Raw genomic sequence first — 23,572 nt, 5'->3', positions numbered from 1 at the left:
TTATTTAGCTCACTTTGACACCCCAATTCAGAAAAAAGCTATATGCAAATCAGTCTTGTCCCTGTGCCTCATGGGAACAGTCCAGCCCGAACTGCCAAGCCATGTCTTCCCTAGATCTGAAACAAGCATCCTGGGACCAGTTGCAAGGTAACACCCCATATCAGCCAGGCTAGCTTCAATCCAGTGGCAAAGTGAGCAAGGGACCCACATCTGGGCATACTCTGCCAACTTAGGGCGAACAAAGCAAACAAAAGGAGATGATGGACAGAGCGCTGAAACTTTTCAGACACTCATCCCAAGTCACCAATCTGGGTTGAATTTATCATCATTCTTTAGCTCACTTTGCACCCCAGTTCAGACACAGCCATATAAAAATCAGTCTTGGTCCTGTGCCTCATGAGAACAGTCCAGCCCGAACTGCCAAGCCATGTTTTCCCTAGACCGGAAACAAGCATCCTGGGCCCGGTTTCGGGGTAACACACCTCATCAGCCAGGCTAGCTTGAATCCTGTGGCAAAATGAGCAAGTGACCCACATCGGGGCATACCCTGACAACTTAGGGCAAACAAAGCAAACATAAGCAGATGATGGACGGAGTGCTGAAACTTTTTAGACAGTCAACCCCAGTCACAGATATAGGTTGAATCCATCATCGTTCTTTAGCTCACTTTGCATCCCAGTTCAGACACAGCCATATGAAAATCAGTCTTGGTCCTGTGCCTCATGAGAACAGTCCAGCCCGAACTGCCAAGCCATGTTTTCCCTAGACCGGAAACAAGCATCCTGGGACCGGTTTCGGGGTAACACCCCTCATCAGCCAGGCTAGCTTGAATCTAGTGACAAAGTGAGCAAGGGGCCCACGTCTGGGCATACCCTACCAACTTAGGGTGAACAAAGCAAACACAAGGAGATGATGGACAGAGCGCTGAAACTTTTCAGACACTCACCCCAAGTCACAGATCTGGGTTGAATTTATCATCATTCTTCAGCTCACTTTGCCACCCCAGTTCAGACACAGCCATATGCAAATCAGTCTTGGTCCTATGCCTCATGAGAACAGTGCAGCCCGAACTGCCAAGCCATGTTTTCCCTAGACCGGAAACAAGAATCCTGGTACCGGTTTTGGGGTAACACCCCTCATCAGCTAGGCTAGCTTGAATCCTGTGGCAAAATGAGCAAGGGACCCACATCGGGGCATACCCTGCCAACTTAGGGCAAACAAAGCAAACATAAGGAGATGATGGACGGAGTGCTGACATTTTTCAGACGCTCAACCCCAGTCACAGATCTGGTTTGAATCCATCATTGTTCTTTATCTCACTTTGACACCCGAATTCAAACACTGCTGTATGCAAATCAGTCTTGGCCCTGTGCCTCATGGAAATAGTCCAGCCCCAACTGCCAAGCCATGTCTTCCCTAGATCTGAAACAAGCATCCTGGGACCGGTTTCGGGGTAACACCCTTCATCAGCCAGGCTAGCTTGAATCCAGTGACAAAGTGAGGAAGGGGTCCACGACTGGGCATACCCTACCAACTTAGGGCAAACAAAGCAAACACAAGGAGATGATGAATGGAGCGCTGAAACTTTTCAGACACTCACCCCCAGTCACAGATCTGGGTTGAATCCATCATTGTTCCTTAGCTCACTTTGCCACCCCAGTTCAGACAAAGCTATATGCAAATCAGTCTTGGCCCTGTGCCCCATGGTAACAGTCCAGCCTGAAGTGTCAAGCCATGTCTTCCCTAGACCTGAACCAAGCATCCTGGGACCGGTTTCGGGGTAACACCCCTCATCAGCCAGGCTAGCTTGAATCCTGTGGCAAAATGAGCAAGGGACCCACATCGGGGCATACCCTGCCAACTTAGGGCAAACAAAGCAAACACAAGGAGATTATGGACGGAGTGCTGAAATTTTTCAGATGCTCAACCCCAGTCACAGATCTGGTTTGAATCCATCTTCGTTTTTCAGCTCACTTTGCCACCCCAGTTCAGACACAGCTATATGCGAATCAGTCTTGGCCCTGTGCCTCATGTGAACAGTCCAACCTGAACTGCCAAGCGATGTCTTCCCTAGACCGGAAACAAGCATCCTGGGTTACGGTTTCGGGGTATCACCCCTCATCAGCCTGGTTAGTTTGAATCAAGTGGCAAAGTGAGCAAGGGATCCAGGTCTGGGCATACCCTGCCAACTTAGGGATGGATTTAGGCTCAGATCTCTGTACTGGGGTGAATGTATGAGATTGTTCTGCATTCTGTCCATCAATTGTTCTTTTTGCATTTGTCACCCTGAGTGAAACAGGTATACCCAGACGTGGGTAGTGTGCTCTCCATGCTACTGGAGCCAAGCTATCCTGGCTGATGTGGGTGAAACCCAGAAACCGGTCCTAGGATGCTTGTTTCCAGCGTAGGGAGGATCTGGCCAGGCAGTTTGGGCTGGACTGTTCCCATTGGGTGCAGGGTCAAGACTGATTTGCATATGGCTGAGTCCAAACTGGAATGGCATGGTGAGCAAATCAAACAATAGATTTAGGCCCAGATCTCTGTACGGGGTGAATGTATGACATTGTTCTGCATTCTGTCCATTAATTGTTCTTCCCAGACGTGGGTCCTGTGCTCTCCATGCAACTGTACTCAAACCGGTCCTAGGGTGCTTGTTTCCAGTCCAGGGAGATCCTGGCCTGGCAGTTCAGGCTGGACTATTCCCAATGGGAGTAGGGTCAAGACTGATTTGCATATGGCTGGGTCCAAACTGGAATGGCATGGTGAGCAAAAAAAGGATGGATTTAGGCCCAGATCTCTGTACTGGGGTGAATGTATGACATTGTTCTGAATTCTGTCCATCAATTGTTCTTTTTGCACTTTCTAAAAGTGGCATTTCTAAAATAGTAATGTAAAATCCAACTACACCAGTAAGTAGGATTTCTCACTGCCATTCTAAACATACCAAGCATGGCAACGCCACTCCTTTCAGATCAGGATTTACCACTTAAAAGTATATAAACGAATTCCCAATGCTAGCTCATGAGAGGAGTAGGCTTCATAACAATGAGAAACAAAATAGGCTGTTTATAATTACCAGGATATGTCACACAATAAAGACACATGTCCCACCTTTTATATACATAACACCCTCCCCATAGGGCTACTCAAGCCTACCTTAGGGGTGACCTATGTGTAATAAAAGGGGAGTTTAACACTAGTCAAGTAGTTTTGAATGCCAAGTTAAAGTAGCAGTAAACTGTGCACACAGGCCCTTCAGGGGCAGGTCTGAGCAAGGGCTGAAAGGCTATGTCGGTGGGTGGCACATGCAGTGCTGCAGGCCCATTAGTAGCATTTAATTTGCAGGCCCAATGAATATAGTATACCACTTTACAACGGATGTACATGTAAATTAAATATGCCAAACAGGTGTAAACCAACCATACTAAGTTTAGAGAAGAGAGCGCATGCATTTTAGTACTGGCTAGCAGTGGTAAAGTGCCCAGAGTCCTAAAACCAACGAAAAGAAGGTTAGACAAATAGGTGCAAGAAGGCAAAATGTTTGGGGATAACCCTGCAGAAAGATCCAGGCCCAACAATACCCAAACCATGTAGTTTCAGATAGTATTGCAAAAGGACAGTCTCTGTTTACAATCACCTTTTGTAACTTAGGCCAAAAAAATTTAGAGCCCCTGTATCAATTACCTTAATCACACCCAATAAATACAGGAGGAAATACGTCTGCTTTTAGTGAAAAACATTTATAAGAATTTTCTTTTCTAAAAAAAACCACAAAATCACCCTTACATATCGGTTACACGCAAACATTCATGGCCAGACATGACAAACCTGCATTAGTGGTTCAAATAATACTATTTTTAGGTCTGGATGCAGATTTAGCTGTCCTGCCAGATTATAATTTTTGTTGCTGTATGTAATCGATAATCGACAAACATAAAGTGTTTTTTGTCTGCAGTCTTCATCCATTGGTCTGTTAAACTGTGATTCATATTTGGCTTCTGCCCACCATAACATACATCAAGGAGCAATGAGCCAACCAGTGCTTAATTTGAGCAAATGCTTTCAGGTGCTCAGCACCTGCACTTCTTTCACAGGGCCGGGGATACAATTTCTGACCCTGCAGGTGGTGGTCTCAATATTAATTGCTCAAATTCAAAATAAAAAGAATACCATACATTGCATGGTGACAGGCTGGTAAATGTTCATAGGCCAGCATAAGCCTCTCCAGGCAGGCATGATTGTGTATCACCATGTTAGTGATGATGTCATCTCGCCGATCACAAATCCAAGAAATCATCGACAAACTATGTCTTGCATTCTATTCCCAGAGTGTGCTGCACCCTTTCACTGCCTGAGCCTAAGCCTCCCATTGGATAATTGTAGCTGGGGGCTGACTCAAGACAGAGTTGAGGCAAGGAAGCTGTGAGAGCGCATTTAGAACTTGGGAGTGAGGGCTCTTGAGGAAGAATAAACAAAAGTAAGTGTGGACTTTCCACCTGCTGTGTAGCCAGAGTAGATATCCTGCATCCCTGCATTGCTGCTATCCTCAACATGCTCGATGCAGCTGTGGCCCAACACAACTTTTGTGTGCCATGGCGTCACCTGTAGAATCTGTGCGCTGCACCCCAGCATGGTAATTGCTGAGCGTGCGTGAATCCAGTAGGCACCATAGCCATACTTACCAGCATTGGCAGCATTACAGCTGGGGACAATGCCTGTGCTGTAGCAGGCAGGGTCACAGCAAGCTGAGCAGTGGATGCCAATGCCGTTGCCATCCCTGGACTTACTAATTACAGGCAGCACTAGTGGTGACATCACCTGCTGTGCTCTAGCAGCTACCTGTTCTGCAAATAACCCAGTTATGCTGCACTGGATAATATATGCAAAAAAAGCATTTTAATTTGGTGTAGATTTTGTTTTTGCACTCGGTGTAAGTAAGAAAGTAAAATACGTCATCTTCCTCATCTTTAGGAAAGACAACAGGAAAACGCAGAGTTCAAAATAGCAGGGACATGTACAGGCTGGCGACAGGGGTCACAGGCAGCAGCAGTGTTATAGATGAGAGAGAGAGCAAGAGTAAAGAGGAGAAGAAACAACAAGAGAGGAGAGAGATAAGACATAGCTAAGTAGAAGAAAAGGAGAGCAAATCAGATACAAAGAGAAAGCAGCCATGATGTGAAGAAGAGAGCATTAAGAAGAGAGAAGATAGAACCAAAGGATGTAGAGGACAGGACAGAGGACAATAAAAGCAGACAAATGATAAAACGGAGATACAGCTAATCACTGCTAGAAGACTGATAGTAAAGAGCCAAGATCGAGGGAAGAGAGAGCAGAGCATGGATAAAAGTGAAGAGGAAAAAAAGGGCAGGGGTAGAATGAATAGAGGGCATATCAGAAATGCAGGTAACACACCAGGTGTGACAAAGATGATAGAAAACAATTAGAGAGGTGAGAGGATAGACTCTTGGAGCAAAGACGTAGGGGACAGACAACAGATCAAAGTTAGAAGATAGAGACTGAGGCAGTGAGAGTGTTGAAAGTGGGGCTCGCCGGAGGAAGAAGTGAGCTGTGGCCTCCTTGGCAACATTTTCAGCATCTGCACTTCTTTTTTATACAAATTAAACACTGCAGCCAACCCACTTTAGCCATTGACTCCCTTCACTTTGTGTGACTGCAGTAAGCCTGAGCACATTGTTCATATCCACCTAAAAATTGTTCATTTCACTTCAGATAAATCTGGTTCCAAGTGTGCATTTTCATTTCAGTTATTTTTTATATTGCCTTACAAATACCAGATATTTATTGTGTCCGTACTTTGGGTGCCCAATTAAATGATGATGTATTGTCTATCTCCTTTTTAAAGTTATAAAGTGTTTAGTTGACCTTGTAACTTTGTAGCTGCCTGCAATTTAATTGCTTGGTTAAATGGCAAATGTCTTCTTGTCTCCTTCATTAATACCTCTCTACTGCTATAACTACTATTAATAACAACAGCAATAATAATAATAATCTTAATAATGAAAAGCGTGGCATAACTGAAAGGGTTTTATATAAAAATCACTAGTAAAATGACCATATCAGGGACCGTTTTTAAATGTACAATTTTTAATGGAAGCATATGGTGGTCTCATTTAGGTGCCACAAGTTTTCTCATTTTCTTTTATCTTTTTGTGCCTTATTTTTTGCAATAAAAAATATGAAACTTACAAATGAACTATGCTGCCAGGGCCAGACTGATTGGTTTTCCCAATGCTTTTTGGATGTAATGCTCACTTTTATCAGTAGGCATAATTTAAAGCTCACTAATATATTTCCATAGAAACAGGTTAACAAACCATGGAGAATAGAAAAACATAGATAATGCAACAGAACTATGTGACAATAATTATAGATTGTCCTTTCAAAAGTTCTCTACCATTAGTACAAGCCTTCTATTTTGGGAAAATTGATCTAGAACCCCAACAAAATATATACAACATTTCTTACTATTCACAAATGTCTCACTAGATAGGTAGATCAATCTCTGCATGTTCATTAAAGTGCCCCGACAAAAGTATTCCTGGGGCTAATGGCTATGGCAAATAAAGAGCGTCAAGTTCTCCGAGGCTCAATCAAATGTCAATCATTATCTTGGTATTGGAGATGGAGTGTGATTTTACCAAGAGCAAAGTCCTCATTATCAAATGTGTTTAATAAGAAATCTTACCTTTTAAAAATACAGACGGGGGGCCGCTTCACAAAAATAATCTGAGACAAAATCCTATCTTTACGACTTTCGGTATTCACAAAAGGCATTTAGGACTAGTAAAGTTAGGATTCCTAACTTTACTACTTCCTAATGCCATTTGTGAATGCCATAAGTGGTAAAGTTAGGATTTTGTCTCAGATTTCTTTTGTGAATTGGGCCCAACATTGGTAAACAATGTATCCTTTAGTCACGTTTGTCTACAAAACGAAATATCCAACAAAAATGTGCTTTCCCATCAAACCTCTGGTATAATTTCTGTTAAAAAATGTAAAATATCAAGACTGAATAATATTCAATAGCACTGATAGGAAAAATGGTTGCTGACTTTAAGCGGGGGTGCAGCAACCTGATAATTTAAAATAAATGATCCAACTTAGGGTGTGTTGTAGATCCAGGCAGAAGCACGGTACCCACATAGCTCTAGATCTACCACCACGCAGCTGTGATACTGTCACAACCACTGGTAGTTTACCTTGGCAATCAAGAAATCAGTGGGCGATTTAAAGGCAGGGCTGTGGTGAACATCAGTTTATGAGCAGCGGCTCCTCCATGGGAGTGGAGAAGCGCCGCTGCTGCAGAAAGCTGGAAAAATAAAATGGTAATAAAAATATTTTATTACCATTTATTTTTCCGGCTTTCTGCTGAACGGAGAGGGCAGGGCAGGGCCAGTGCGTCATTCCTGCTGATTCGCAGCAATGACGAGTGGCCACGGAATTGTGCATTTCAGTTTGGTCTGCCACCTTGCTCCGGCCAAACCGACATGCGCAATGCAAACTCTCCAACGCGGCTGTCTGAGACAGCTTGGTTGGAGAGCAGGCACAGGTATTCAGTGCTCTTTAGGGAACTGAGGCAGCCAGCTCCAGCCAATCCAGATGCTTCTATCATGCAGCATGAGAGTAGTGTCTGGATTGGATAATGAGCTGTGGGACATCGCGCTGGAGAAGTCTGGAGTCGGGCCGAGAGAACATCGAGGACGTGCTGTAGGCTAAGAAGGTAAGAAAAACTTTTTTTTTCATTTTTAAATGTAAAATGTTTATTTGTATGTTTTTTTTAAATTTTATTTATGTTGACTCAACATTTTTGTGGGTCAACAACCGCCACTGCAGCTTATGGGCTATAATGATCATCATGCTGATGTCTGGTCTTTCTGTATTATTAAATTAAACACTTTTAAAATTGCAAGGGAAAGGGGTTGGTGAGTACTATTACCTCGCTTAGAGACACAGAGCGTCTACGCCCTGAATGGATTTCTCGACCTTCCCCAGGCCTCTTCGAGTTGGAGGACAGACCTACTACTCTCTGCACGGCAACAGCTCAGCTTCATGGGCTGCTGAGCCCGGCCGTTTCTTCTCACTCTCTTGTAAAGGTGCGCAGGAGCACACATGGCCTTCGCTCCGCCTTAGCGAGATGCCTATTCGTTCCATTCCTCTGCGCTCTCTTTAATGAGGGAACTGGGGGAGAGTTATTTTGAAAATATTCATGTGGTGTTTGTGCAACTGTCCTGCTCTCTATCCCCACGGTGGTTATACCGTGGACCCTAAGCATGCATATGTTTATAGCGCGTGCGTACAGGATACATGTTACTGTTGAATGGAAGGGGAAGATGAGTACTTTCTTCCTTGAATGTTCAAGGCGTCCCACGTGCGTGCGCCCTGAAGGCAGAATCCATGCGTGCCTCGCCTTTAATGCAGCTGTGTTAATTAATGGGGTCTGACTCATGCATCTGCAATGAGATGGGCTTTTCCATAGCAGGGCCTGTGAATCACGCCTGAAAGGGCCTCACTGGGGGTTCAGATATCACTAGGCGCCTGGGGCAGAAACTGCAAAATCGGACCTTTTTCTGTGCAATGAGACACCTTAATTAATGTTATAAAAAAAAACAGCAACGTGACACAATCACCCCCAAAGCAACCCCCGTCGTCCCATTTCGGTGCAACGAAGAGTGAAGGGCGCGCGACGGAACGGTGTGCCTTACCAAGATTGACAGCGTGCCAAGTCGTCTCTGTGCAGAACAATCCTCTTCCCGTGGGCAATCTTCCGGCCGTCCACGTGGCACACAGGGCACTCGCTGGGGTCGACGCATGTCTGAGATACTTCGTTAAGTATTTTCCCTGTGTAACAACAACAAAAATGTCAGAAGCAGCCAAACATGTCGAGGCTGACCACTTGAAGGCAGCTGTGCTTTGAACACTTGGAAAAGATGAATGAAATGTTGATCTGTTTGGGAAACACTGTCGAAACCACTGAAGTTTAAAGATGTTTTCTCTCAGTGTGGTAATTGCACTCGTATGGCTTTTACAAGGAAGAATTTCCCTTTCGACTTTTTACTGTTGCCTTTTCACATGTTATGTTTTGGCGACGGGTAATCTAGGATCTGTCAGACAAAGAACCAGAAGAAACCAAGATTCATTACAGACAGCCTCCTGGTGACCCACCCAGGACAGGCCCCACATGCCCTGCTGCCACTTTCTGTCAGAAGGGAAAAAGTACTGCGCGACTTACATTGATTTAAAAGCATGGAACGGGAATTCCTAGTCCATTAACTAGAATGTAAGCAGTGCTGTACAATTTATTCATGTATACTGTTGTGGTCTCATGCCAGGGCTACCAGCTTTGGCAAGTATCTGTAACAGATGTCTATTTCATTGACCAAGGGAGCCCAGTCAAAAAAGTTGGTTTTCTTAGGAAATTTCTAAGCTATTGGAGTGCGTTAGTAGCTAAACATTTTGTACCTCATTTAAGAAAAGTGATGCATCGCTGCGTGAAAACAATGATGCAACACTTTTCAGTGCGCCCTCCTTGTGACACCACGGATGACCCGTATTTACTGTGGCACTCCATGTTGCAAGGCTTTACAGATCTGTAAGTGCAAAAGTGGCACAGTGCTGGGGTGTGTCTGAAAACAGACCCAAATCCAGCAAGGTGTCCTTTCACATTGGGCAAGCCCCATATGAAAGGGCCTGAGTCAGCCTTACGACTGCCGTGAGGCAGGCATAAGGATTTGACGCAGTGGCGTCCTAGAAGTGTCAAAGTGAAATCTCATAGAGGGGGTTTACAAAAGACAGCATCTGCTTAGATGCGTCACTTTGTAAGTATATTGCAGTGTGGTGCATATTTTACGCCTCCGGTGCATCACAAAAAGTGATGCACCAGTGACGCTAGGGGCTAATGAAAAAGCCCCTTTCTCGTTTACAGTGATCACCACTTTAACGCCTTAACCGCAGCGGTTTTTCCGCCACGGTGCGGGTGTTCTGCAGAGTGGGCGGGGCTGTATCGGCCGTTGGCCGACAGCAGCACTAGGGAGGTAGTGCTGCCATCGCGGCCGATGGCAGCACGCAAGGAGTTAACACAATTCTCTTTTAGTTGCCTAGCACAGTGCTTGCAACACTTGTGTGGCTTGACTTTGAATCTTACATGTTTAATAAGCTCAATAGCAACGAAAGTGTAATGACAAACAGTGCTCACCAGGCTGACAATAGGCATGGCACCCTTCTACACACTTGAGCGGGCAATCCATAGGTTCAGGGTGTTGACACGTCACAGGACAGGCTGGCGCGCAGCTGTTGTACCGCCATTCACAGACGTAGTCCAACTTTGGTTCATTCTTTTCTTCGCAACTTAATGCTGTAATGTAGAAAAAACATAACATGGGTGTATGTTTGTGAAATGAGCATTCATATATCTTGTTATGCCTGTAGCTCGCACTCTTTGTTTTTTTTATGAAGGATTGGCTTTGGTGTCAGCCTGAACCAAATCTGAGAAACTATTTGGTTTTTCTCGCAGTGCTCATCAAGTGACACATTCAGATCAGATATAGCTTTAAAGAAAATACTCTTTTTCCTGCAATCACTTGAGAGAGTGAAAATTAGAAGAGATGTGAGTTACTCTCTCAGATATTTACAAGTAGACTACTAATCCTGTTTCTGGTGCAAACAGGAGTTTGCACCCGAAATTGGAATAATAAACAGGTGCAAATTGCACCAAACACAGATGTTTGCCCATCAAGAATTCTCAAGGGCAAATACAGGAAGTACCAGGTTGTGGACTTCGGACTGTGTCAAAATGTGTAATCAATCATTTTGAGCAGTGCAACTCAGAATAAGGTGCAAATGGGCACGTGCACAAATTGTAATTAGCAAGTATGCATTCTGCACCTGCAATTTGCACCTCTCCCAGATAATTAGCCCCTTAATTGTAAATAGTATCCATCAGCTCATATGTGTTTCCCTATTATGCAGATTGTAGTTGAAGAACTCACCCACCTGCATATACATATCACTGGTTAAAACACCTACAGTGGACCAAAGTGGACTCACCCACTCAGATATTTGTGTCACTTAGAGAGCAGTAGGGTCGCCAATCATACATACTTCCAAACGATCAAAATGGTCCCACATCGCTCATTCATTATTTCTACAAAAGAGGATGACTCACCACTCATATATGCACCGCCAACTATATCCAGACTGGGAAAAGGATGACTCTGCCACAGCTAACTATAACTCTACGCCCCCATGTGTGCCTCATACTTAGACATACATTGGTCGTAAAAAGGCTCCCCAATTACTTAAAATGTTAGGACTAAGTCACTTTTATTTATTTATATCACATGATGAAACCCGTGAAATGTGTCAGTACCTTGATACATTTATCTGGAAAGAAGATACAATAGCGTTATTCATATTGTGTCTGACAGGAAATGCTGCTCTTCGTTGTAGCAAAAACCACTGAATGGGATTGCACCAAACGTGGCATGGACATGGCATGGAGGTGCTGAGTGGGTTTAGAAGAGTTTATTTCAAATATATCTGCACAGTTAATGCATAAATTATTCACAGATACGGTCCCACAAGGGACCACAGGACAGAAATGAGTGAAAACTATTAAAATATCATTGGAGGAGGTAGTATTTCTACCCATTATTAATTTCATAAGTGACAAATTTGAACTTACCCAAGTGACATCTTTGGCTGGACATGACTGAAACAATATGGCAGCCACCATTATGCGATGCAGTGGATTTGTGAATATCTGCAAACCTGTGCTGTAGAAACAAATTGGGTACGAGGGGGCTAAAAGGGGTTGGCATCCACTAGATGTTGGCATGAGCAACAAGTGACACCACAGAGAGGACGAGAGAGGATTTTAGAGGCATTGATAATGGCCTACAAAACCCCATTAATGTTTGAAAGATTTGCTGGTCCACATGAAGCGCTCATATAACACGTCCATCATTTTGAGGAGCGCGGAATCCAAGAATAGCCACTGAGACATACTGTTGAAAGAAGTATAATTTGGCTGTGTGATGGATCTGACTATAGAGTATGTGTCGAGGGGTTACTGCATTTCTATTTCTTTTTGTCAGAGTATCTGCAGTTCTAAAATTCTATCTGTGGATTCTAACGAATTGCTAAGGTTCCAGGTGTTCAAGAAATAGAAATTGCCCTCCTCTTGTGACCACAAACTTACATTTTTTTAAACTAAAATGGGATTCCCACAGTGATACAGTGTGCACTGACTTTTCTCGATCAATTGAAGGCCATGTTCTGAACATTTAGCTGATTGTGCATGGCTGAAGGCTCTGTACATTAGATTTCAAGCCTTTGTTCTCAGTCCATACCCTTTCCTACATCACAAAGTTAAGTTATAGTAGGATCCAAGGGCATAGGGGCTGTGTACAGTGAACACAGCCGAACTGTACCCAGCAGAACAGGCTCAATTGTGCCCAACCAAAGGCCAGGACTGTCAATGTTTTAGGCCAAAGGGGTTTGTTATATGCCATGTTTGTCCATGCCCACACTAAAAGCCTGAGGTGCATAGCCCAATTCCATGAGCAGAAAGTTTAGAGGTCACAGACAACACAGCTTATGGAGTTAGGCCACAAACGGCAGATTTTCTAGGCTTAGGACGTGGCGCGGTGCCAAAGGCTATATACTGTGGCTAAGGGGTCCACAATGCTGACTGAAGGGCATGACATGAAACAGCTTGGCATGACTGAAGGTCAATCCATGTCCCCATAACCTGGTGTACACAAGTAAAGGCCTTGTGTGAGAAATTGGGTTATTGGTTGATGGGGTGGGGGGGTAAAACCCTTCTCAAGCAACAACCAAAATCCTCATCAGAGTGAACCAGAAAAAGTCACTAAATTAACCTGTGCTTAACCCTTTGGTACCTTGGCACAAAAGCAGTCAAGCTTAACTTAGAAGGAATGTGTAAAGCAGTTATACAGCACACAAACAGTAATAAAGTGAAAACGCAACCCAAGAAAATTCCCACACCTATTTTGAAAACTAGAGTAAAGTTTATTAAATTGCATGATAGTAAAATGACAAAAATCCAATCAGTAGAAATGGAGATATGCAATCTCAAAGATTTAAGGTATATATACTGCCTAAAAGCACAAAGTGGCAACTGTGTTTATCTGGTTACATCAGACCTGGATAAAGTCACAAGTTCAGGCTGACCGCAATTGAGTGCGGGCCTCATACAATTACCAGGTTAGTCCTACTGAGGATTGTACCTTATGTCCTTAATGCGGGGCAATGCATAGTGCTGCATTAGTTCCGATTAGGCCCCTGATCACTGGCTGTGAGATGTTGTGATGGGAGAGCCTGCGCTGCTCTTCATCGAGTTACGTCACACAGCACAAGTTCTGAGGTAACCCACAGTTGGGCAGAAGGATTAAACTTTGATGCCAGCAAAGGGCCCAGGACCTGGGGAAGCACCTCATAGAGATACAAACTTACTCCAGAAGAGGCCAGTAGCAACTTCTGAGGGCTGAGGCAGGTCCAATTGAGTTTCGGGCCACTGGGTAGATGCACAACAGATCTCTGAAGCTTACAATGTTCCTGTAATTCAGAACAGGAGGCCAGTTAGCTAGCCCTTGTATTCACTCTGGTGGTTCTGGGTTTAAGAAGCAGGTCCATTCTTCCTTCCTCAGGCATCAGGGAAGTCCTTCTTGCAGCAGGGCAGTCCTACCAACAGCAGGGCAGCAGAGTCTTCCACCTCTTCAGAAGTGATCTGAAGAGTGGGTCAGAGGGTCCTACCTTTATACCTGGTACTAGCTTTAAAATGGAAGTTGCTGCTGGGGTTTCCCCCCACAGTGGTGTTTGGAGTTTCCTGCCTCTCTGCCCTGGTCCTAGTCTGTATTCAGCCACAATTGGCTACTGTGAAGTTCTTTGTGTTTGAGCTGAGTCAGTGTCTGTGAAGTGGAAGCGTGACAAGAGACAGCTCCGCCCCACTCATCAAGTCAGGATGGCCCATTCTGCCAACACCCAGGCCTTTTATTGTGATACTGTCTGGGAGGAATACACAAAGGCTAACTGCCACCCACAATTAGTCATGAGACCCAGGAAACAGACAGCAGGCATCAAATGGTTAGGACAAAGAAATGTCTGACTTTCTACATGTGGCATTTTCAGAATTGTGAATTAAAGTCAGAATTTACCCTTAAAGAGGGTTTAAAATTACAGCTCCTGAGAGATCAAACATGACATTCCTGCCTCGTACCGCACAAAAGTTATCCTCTCTGAAATGTAATAAGGTAACCAAATGTTATCCCATGGGAGTGGTTAGACTTGCAATAGTGAAAAATGAATTAGAGAGATGTTTGCTACCAGGACATTTTAAACATAAAAGTATGTGTCCAACTATTAAAGTGCAATGCGCCGTGCTCTATGAGATGTTTAGAGCTTACCTGTGGTTGTCTTATATGTATTAACAAAGAAGGTTTAGGTCTGACACAGGTTTATTTTGCCAGGTTGAAATGGCAGTTTTAAAACTACACACATAGGATGCCATGACAGGCCTGATACATGTTTTTAAGGGCTATTTGGTGGCAGAATGAGTGCTACATGCCCACGAGTAGCATTTAATTTACAGGCCCAGGGAACCTGTATTACCACTTCACTAAGCATGGGCGGAAAATCCGTTTCGCTCGCGGATTTTGCGGATTTTCGGGAAATTCGCAATCCGCGAGATTCGCGAATCTCCTGCAAAATCCGCAAATCCGCGAGCAGCGGATTTTGCTCGCACTGCTCGCACTGTTCGCGTGAGTTCGCGGCTTCCCAGTACAACTTCGCGCCCCGCGAATAAGTGCAAGATTGCAGAAATACGATCTTAGCAAAACTGAAACTACTTACCAGGTTCAAAAGTTCAGGCTCATCATTAGTAGCCATTTCCTGTAGTGCTTCCTGAGGGGCCCCTCCAGAGTTCAGTTGCCAGTTGCAACTATTATGTGACCCTGCTCTGAACCTCAGAATAGTTACACATATGCCACAAAGGTCCTGAATTACAGCTAAGGGAGACAAGCAGGAGCCAGGCTGGAAGTTCAAATCCATTAATCAGCCCCTAATTCATTATTGTCAGTTGGGGCAGGGCAGGTGTTGTAACTAATTTTGCAACAATGAAAGCACTTAGCAAGTGCAAAAGATCACTAATCAGGAAGCACTAAGGAAGCAGGTGCCAGCTAAAAAAATATTCTGTGACACATTAATCAGCCCCAAATTAATTCAGGTCACTTGAGGCAAGGAAGGTGTGCTTGCGTTGCCACAATAATGTACACTGACTGGACAACCAGAGGGTGCTGTGATGAAACAGAGGGTGGCATGGGTGGGCCAGAGGGTGGCATGAGTAGTCAGAGAGTGGCAGTGGTGACAGAGAGTGGCAGTGATGAAGAAGAGTGTCCCAAACAGGCTGGACACGTAGAAACAACAAGTTCGCGAAACTTGCGACCCGACAGGTAAGTTCGCAATTTGCGAAAGTGTACAAAACCCTCGCGAACTGGCAGAAACCCGCGCAAACACAAAAAAAAAAAATCCGCAAATTCGCGAGAATTTGCGGATTTTGCGGATTGCGAGTTCGCAAATCCGCAAAATTCACGAACGCGAGATTCGCAAAATTCGCCCATGCTTACACTTCACTAGGGACCTACAAGTGAATTAAATGTGCCAATTGGGTGTAGGCCATGTTTGCCTTTTCCCAGGCCTAAACCTGTCTTTTTAAAACTTACAAGTCAACCATAAGCTAAGCCCTAACAGCTTCTTGGGCAGGGTGTGTAATATTTAAAAAGTAGGACATGTGGGTTTAAGTGTTGCTTGTTTTGGCCGTGAAAAACTCCAAAGTTAATTTTTCACTGTGTAAGACATATCTCTCCTATAGGCTAATATTGCATTACCTTATTACATTAATTAAAGTGTAACTTCAGATTGGGAGCAAATAGGAACATTTTTTTAGATTCAATTGAATTGCAATTTAAAAATCTCTTTCAAGGCAAAATTGAAATTTAAGTTACAATTCTAGGCATACAGCTTTTAGAAAGTTGCCATTTCCGTTCCTAATCCTGGAGTGGCTTTCTGCCACTAGTCTAGGTCACATAACTCTGCAGTCAGTTGTGGGTTCTGTACTCCTCCCAATCAGTGATACAAAGGGTACTAGGTGTGGACAAGATCTTGCAAGGATCGTTGGTGGCAGAACAGTACCAAGCCCCACTTACACTACCACAGGGCTTTGTCTCCTGCATAAACCAAGGGCTTAAGAGTAGCCTTTTGTCACCCCAAACATATAGGAGTCAAGCACAGGAAGGGTAGAAGAGTTGGCCAGGCACTGCACTGCACATAAAGATGGGCATTGAGGATAAATGGTGGGTTTCACTCTCATACACCAAAGCAGATCACCTGTAGAAGCCTCGGAAGAAGGACTGCCCTGCCTCTAAAAGTACTGCCCCGCTGTCCGAGGAAGAATTACTAAACCTTCTTCTTGACCCCATGGCCACCAGAGTAAGTCCAAGGGCTAGCTGGCTAGCCTGCTGTGTGAGCAATGGGACACAACACGCTCCAGAAATTCTGCAACTTACCTACCTGATTCTGGTGGACCCTGCTGGAGTGAATCCTAACCCCCAAGCATTGCATACCAGTTCCTGGATGCTTGGTGTGGTGCTAAATTGGCCTCCTCATTCCAAAAATCAAAACCCCAGACTTAAAAAATCCAGAAAAAAACGCTATGAGAACTGACAGGATCGCGGGACCAACCTGCAAGTTGACCCAACAAAGGTGCATCACTAGTGCGATTGACTTTGCCCCAGCTCCTGGTACATTATTCTGCACAGAAGGAAATCCTCTTCAGCAGGACCTCCTGACATTGATATTCAGCCAGGTGGAGCCATCCTCAGCTACAGCCTGAAGCCATGTCAAGCTGGGTGAATCCGAGCTCTAAAAAGTCCAAAGAAAGAAATCTTCACTAGGTCCAACGTCAACCAGCACTCCATTGACAAACTCCCCGGCCTGAAAATTCAGCTTTTCCTGCCCTGAGCTGTTCCCACCCAGAGCTTTTCCCACTATTGTCAACAGCTTCACCAAGAATTTGTCCAGCAGCCTCCCATCGATGGCAACCTTGTCTTGGCTAGAGCCTGCTGCCTTGCCCCTCTGAAACTCAACCTTCTCAGGAATGTTTTCTGAAATGTATTTTTAGTCCCAAGGTAAGATATTGGGCCCAATCCACCCATTGTATCTGAGCCACTTTCCATCACGATCGGCCTCAACCTTTGACTTTGACAAGCTCTTGCGTGACCAGATTCCCACAGGTGGCGCTTTGTTGTTTTTGGAGCTAGAATTCAGCTAGATTTTACTAAAAATATCAACAAGTCATAGCTTCGACTCTTGTTTGTTTTGATGTAAATTTACCCTACTTTTATAAATTAGTGTGAGATTTTCCAGTATTGTGTTTTCCCTGTGTAACTGTTTGTGTGCTGCATACATACATTATACATTGGCTTTACGTTAAGCCTGACTGCTTTTGTTCAATAGGGTTAAGCACAGATTCCTTTTGTGACTTTTTGTTGTTCACCCTGACAAAGATAGTGTTTATTATGTGAGTGGGGTTTCCTCCCCTCTCAATTAATAATCAAATTTCTTACAGTATATATTAACAAAACCTAAAGAACACTGAAATAATCATATGCAATAACCAAACTTTACTTTATGAGAGGGTAAGATGCTTTACTCAGAAGACAGGAAATGTTTAAGTGCTAATTTTATGTGCACAAAATAAGAAAGCTCAAGAAAAATGATACTGAATTTTACATTAAGTCTCATTGGATCATACTCATGTTCTCCTAAAGACTGAAAAGTTAGCCCAAAAATCACATAGCTGGAAATAAACATAGATACACTTAAACAACAAAACACAATAAAACCTTCTGCTCATGAACTTAAAACAATCTTGAGAGGACACAGACACCGAGTAAGAAAAATATATAGTGGACATCCAATAGAGGAAGAAACATAGGTCTGTGTATTCTACAAATCTGTTTGAGGCTAAACTGGATCTGTTCCAAATAAGAAAGAAAATCAAGCTTAAATTACTTTGGAACAGTTACCAGTGGATTAGGTATCTACATAAACATATAAAAGGTGTTGAAAGGACTGCTCACAATAATTGTAACCACTGGCAATCACTCTGGGTAGCATTCCAACTAATCATTTATTTGTCCACTGTTAGCCCTGACAGCCTTAGGGTGGTCTTTCTCCCACCTCTCTGCCTTCCTCCCTCACTTATTCTGACCTTGTTGTTGCAGGCATTAGGACTCTGAGCACTTTACTACTGCTAACCTAACCAGTGATAAAGTGCATGTACTCTCGCTCTAGAACAAGGTAATATTGGTTTGTCCCCAATTGGAGCATTTCATTTACTTGTAAGTCCCTAGTAAAGTGCACTACATTTGCCCGCGGCCATTAAATTATTGCTGTTAGTGTACCACAGCACTTATTGGGCCACCCACTTAAGTAGCCCCCTAAGCATTGCTCAGGCCTGCTATTGCGAAGCCTGTGTGTGCAGTTTACACTGCCAATTTAACCAGGCAAGATAAACCTCTTGCGAGGTCCAACCCTACCCTGTAAGTCAGCCCAAGGTACACCCTGGACAATCCAGTGGCAGGGTGCAATGTATTTAAAAGGCAGGACATGTACTTTTAAATGTTACCTGTTCTGGTAGTCAAAAACTCTTAAATTTGCTTTTCACTACTGCAAGGCCTATCTCTTCCACATTTAAAATGTAAAGCCAGATGTAAGACCATTTTATTTTGCGTTTTGCAATTTGCGACGAATTGCGAGTTGCAAATTGCGAGGCGCAAAATAAAATGTACAACAGTGTGTCTAACACTGTTGGCGACTTCCAATGGGGTCACAAATTGCGAGGCTCATTAATATTAATGAGCCTCTCGCAATTTGCAAGCCCATTGAGAATGACAGGCCTCCCAGGGATGGTGCCCTCCTGGGCTCAGGAGACCACCATGTCTGGGACTGCTTCGAAATGAAGCAGTTTATTTTAAATGCAGCCAATTTTCCTTAAAGGAAAACGGGATGTATTTAAAAAAAAATGTAAAATGAAAATGTTTTCGTTTAAGTTTTTTAAGGGCAGACAGGGGTCCCTGGGACCACTGCCTGCCCTTAAAAAAACTATTCGCATGCATTTGCAAAGGGGAAGAGGTCCTTCACATTTGTAAATGCATTACCACCTACTTGAAGTAGGTGGTAAATGTAAGTGTTTTGCAAACTTAATTGTGGTCACAAAACATTAGTACATGGTTTTGAGACTCGCTATTTGGAAGGGAACACCCCTTTTAAATGGTGAATCGCAAAACCTATTTAGCGAGTCTCAAATAAATTGTGACTATCTAAATAGGCTTTGTACATGGCCCATGATGTTTTTGCATTCACAAACAAGTTTGCAAACCCGTTTGCGCATGCAAAAATGGGTCGTACATCTGGCCCGTAATTCCCAATTCTGAAGAGATAGACTTTGGTGTCTCAGGAATCCTAATTTATGGTAAAATCAGGTTTTGAATTACAATTCTGAAAATGCCCCTTTTAGAAAGTTGGCATGTTCTTACTTAAGCCATTTAGTGCTTGCTGCCTGTCTCTGATCACATGTCTGCGGTGGGTAATAGTTGAGCTTTGTGTATTCCCCCTAGACTGCCACACACAACGGGAGCTTAGGCGTGATTTGATGGGCCAACCAGGTAGGATGTGAGGGAGGAGCTGGACCCAGCATCACTTACACCTGTCCTGCTGTGTCCTGTCCTAATCTAAAGGGCTGGACACCCCCATGTAGTGAGTCTAGATTCAGGGCAGAAACAAAGGACCTCAGTGTACTTCAAAGGCATATCTTTATAGTCTACCCCACTTCAATGGCACAACTGGGTATAAGTACTGGATCTCAGACGCCATCACCTCAGAACACTTCTGGACCTTTGAGGATTCTGCCAGGAAGAAGGACTGCTGTGCTGCCGAAGAATTGCCACTTTGCTGGACTGCTACTTTGCTGAACTCCTGCCTTGCTGTGCTGCTCTGCTGCATGCTGTTCCCCTGCCTGGGTGAGAAGGATTACGCCTGCATTACTTGAACCCAGAGTGAATCCAACGACTAGTTTGCTTGCCTCCTGATCTCAAATGTCAGGGATATAAAAGACTTCCAACCACCTTGCTTCAGCACCTGGACTCTGCCATCTGTGAGTCTTCCCTTCCAAGTGGTGCCACCGCAGTCTTGGACCCTTGGAAGTGGCCCTAAGGTGCTTATTCCGGCCAAAGCGATGTATCCGATGTCGAATCAATGCATCACCTGTGCTGCCTGGATCATCACTGCTGTATTGCTACTGCTCAGTGGATCAGAACAGATGCATTGCGTTTGGAACCACCATTATGCGAGATGCTTCCCAAAGGAAGGTCCTTGCATCTCTGTTGACGGCAGCCTTGACAACAATGCTGAAGCCTCCACATCGCACCACGCCACTCATCAGAGCTGGTGCATCACCGCTGCTGTGTGATTCAGGACCAGGCATGGATTGGCACCGGTACATTGCCACGACTGTACCATGCATCCTCGGCATCGACACACTCAGGATTAAGGTACTTTTGTTCAGCATCCCTGTATCTGGCACGTGCTCCATCGTGGTTGGTCTGAACTTTTGACTTTGCTGCGGCGAAGATATCACAAATAACGCTTCCTGCTACTAGGCACTATTTTTACCTAAACACTTTGAATCTCAATATCTCAATTTCTACTTATTGGATTTTTGTTGTTTTGATATTGTATTATTTATTGAATTATGTTCTATTTTTCCAAACTGGTGTGGAATCTATTTCACAGTTTTACTATTTTAATATTGCACTTAAACTTTACACATTGCCTCAAACTCAAGCCTGACAGCTCTGGTCCATGCTACCAGAGGGTGAGCACTGGTTGATTTAGGGGTTGCCTGCCTCTTACCTTACTAGGGTTGAGGTTGTTGCTTGCCTATGGTTCATATTCGAGTCAACCAACAACCCAGTTTATAACACCCACCATGCCACCTCAGGTTGGTTCTATCTGTATGCAAATCACTCTTGACCCTGCTTAAATAGGAACTGTCCAGCCCAAACTGTGACTGATGAGCCCCAAACACGGTGAAACTAGTCTTGGATTGCTTGTGTTCTGATTCAGGGAGGGCTTGGCCTGGTGGTTCAGGCTCGGCTGGACAGAGCAGGACAGTGCTAAATATATGGTGCTGCTGACATATCGACAATTATATGGTGCAGCTGCTCTCTTCCCAAGCACTGGGTGCAATTTAGTTGCTCGCACCATGCACACCATTGCAGCATTGTTACAATTTGTGTGATGTGGCAGGGTATCCATCCAGTACAAAATACTATGCTCAGACATATGTTTAACCTTTTCTTACTTCGTGTGTGTGTTGTTTAGCAAAGAAAAAATGCAAACTATGGAGAAAACAACTTTTCCTACTTTGTGCCTGCCTTAAGGAGGTGTATTTTTTCCACATAATGCCCTATCGAGCAATGTTAGAAGTTAGAGCTTTGCATCAAAACCATGGGTAATATCATATGAATGCCAATGTGCTACTGATCGGACTCCCTCGTTAAGTAATACAATGCAGCACATAGCACTAATTTGTGTTACATTTAGGCACCCTTCCAGTGCAAATCTAGTTATGCATTGGAAAGTAAATGACAAATCAACCCGCTATGCCAGTCTGCATCAACGTTGTGATCCTTGCTCCGGTGCAAAGTGTGAATAAATCTACCCATGTCTGTCATAGACATATATTCCTGCATTGCTTCAGAAGATTAGCTGTTGCACAAATTGCATTAAGAAAGAGTTGTGAGTGAAGATTGATGTATGTCAAGGGCACAGGGCAATCTTTGTTTCAAGGATCATGCTACAGTACTACTGCTAAAAGTGGCGGGTGGTAATTTTGTGAGAGGGCAGGCGGCCACACATGCACATATACACACTCACTCACACCTTAACATTCACACAAGTGAGCACACACACCTATGTGCAACACTCACTCACTCAAATACACATACACACATTCATACACACATGTTTAAAAAACAAAACGTACCTTCACAGCAGCTCTGCGGGAGGGAAGCCTCAGAGGTCACATGAGGGTTGGGGCTGCTGCCTTCTCCTCATTGGCTGACCTAATGTCAGCCAATGAGGGAAGGCTGCAGTCCCTACCTTGTCACAGAGTTGAATGAGGACACCCCACACTGTGAAGAGGTGTCAGTGAGTCACACTAGGCCCTGGGAGCTTCAGGGCTTAAAATTGAAGTGCCCATGTGTTAGAAATTGGGTTTCTGGTTATGCACCTAAGCCAGGCAGAATCCACCACTCTAGTCAGGGAGTTACACACCCAAGATAACCCCTGCTCACCCCCTTGGTAGTTTGGAACAGCAGTTAAGCATATACCAGAGTCGGGTTTTCGTCCCCATCTAAGCACAGAGACTGCGCTCCTTGAGGTCTCAGAAACCATCAAAGGGGTTCTGGACTCTGGGGGCAAAGCCATGCTGGTGATGTTGGACTTGTCGGCGGCATCCGACACCGTCCCCCATGATGGCCTTCTCGCAAGACTCTTTGAGATAGGTCTGCGGGGGACGGTGCTCGACTGGTTTTCCTCCTTTCTAGCCGGCCGCCGGCAAACGGTCTGGGCGTCGCCAGATTCCGCCGTGATGCCGCCTCTGGGAGTCGGGGTCCCACAGGGCTCTATTTTGAGCCCGACCCTTTTTAACATCTTCATGACCCCATTGGCGGCGTTGGCGGAGTCGTATGGCGCCCGGATCGTATCCTACGCTGACGACACCCAGCTCCTCTTCTCATGTAAGAGAGGAGGAGACTTTGATGAGGAGAGTATCCGGGATTGCCTTGGGGCTGTTTTCCAATGGTTCCAACTGAACAGCCTCAAGTGCAATTCCGATAAGTCCGAGGTACTCTTCTTTGGGTGTGACACAGAGCCAGACTGGCAGGCCTGGTGGCCGATTAATATGTTTCCTCCGTCTTGTTCTTCCCATGTCGCCAAGAATCTGGGGGTCAAGATGGATAAGAAGTTAACACTGAAATCCCAGATCCTTGGGGTGGCGGGCACCTGCTTCGGCATCCTTAGGATGTTGCGGAGGTTCCTTCCCCTGTTGTCTGAGGAGCACAGGAAAGTGACAGTGCAGGCTCTGATCGGGTCCAGGTTGGATTACTCTAACATTCTTTACCTGGGCCTGCCAGAGTATTTGCTGCAGCGGCTCCAAGTAGTACAGAACGCTGCTGCGAGAGCAATCTTTGGACTAAATAGACGGGCCAGTGCATCGGGCCTGTTGAAAACCTTGCATTGGCTCCCTATCCGGAAACGGATCGCCTTCAAGGCTCTGACTCTGGCCTATAAAGCTCTCCACGCGGTGGGAGCAAAATACCTTCAAAAGAGGCTGGTTTTCTATCAACCGACCAGGTCTTTGAGGTCGGAATCTCTGTTTTTGGTGGTTGTCCCGCGTGTGAAGAGAGCGCGC

The 23,572-nt window shown here is 44.6% G+C and overlaps 1 protein-coding gene across 1 annotated transcript in view; it reads right to left on the bottom strand.

Annotated features, from left to right (window-relative positions):
- VWF (von Willebrand factor) overlaps nucleotides 1-23,572 on the bottom strand; it is a 1,126,314-nt gene that overhangs the window by 520,742 nt on the left and 582,000 nt on the right. Inside the window, exons 26-27 of the mRNA XM_086921215.1 lie at nucleotides 10,214-10,372; nucleotides 8,724-8,859 (exon numbers count right to left, since the gene is read on the bottom strand). Coding sequence (XP_086777341.1) covers nucleotides 8,724-8,859; nucleotides 10,214-10,372 — 295 coding nt within the window. The remainder of the gene's footprint in view (nucleotides 1-8,723; nucleotides 8,860-10,213; nucleotides 10,373-23,572) is intronic.

The sequence above is a fragment of the Lissotriton vulgaris genome, chromosome 1_1, assembly GCF_964263255.1.
Source record: "Lissotriton vulgaris chromosome 1_1, aLisVul1.2, whole genome shotgun sequence".
NCBI classification, from domain to species: domain Eukaryota; kingdom Metazoa; phylum Chordata; class Amphibia; order Caudata; family Salamandridae; genus Lissotriton; species Lissotriton vulgaris.
Note: the sequence above shows the minus strand (reverse complement) of the source record. Positions and strands in the feature narration are given on the sequence as shown.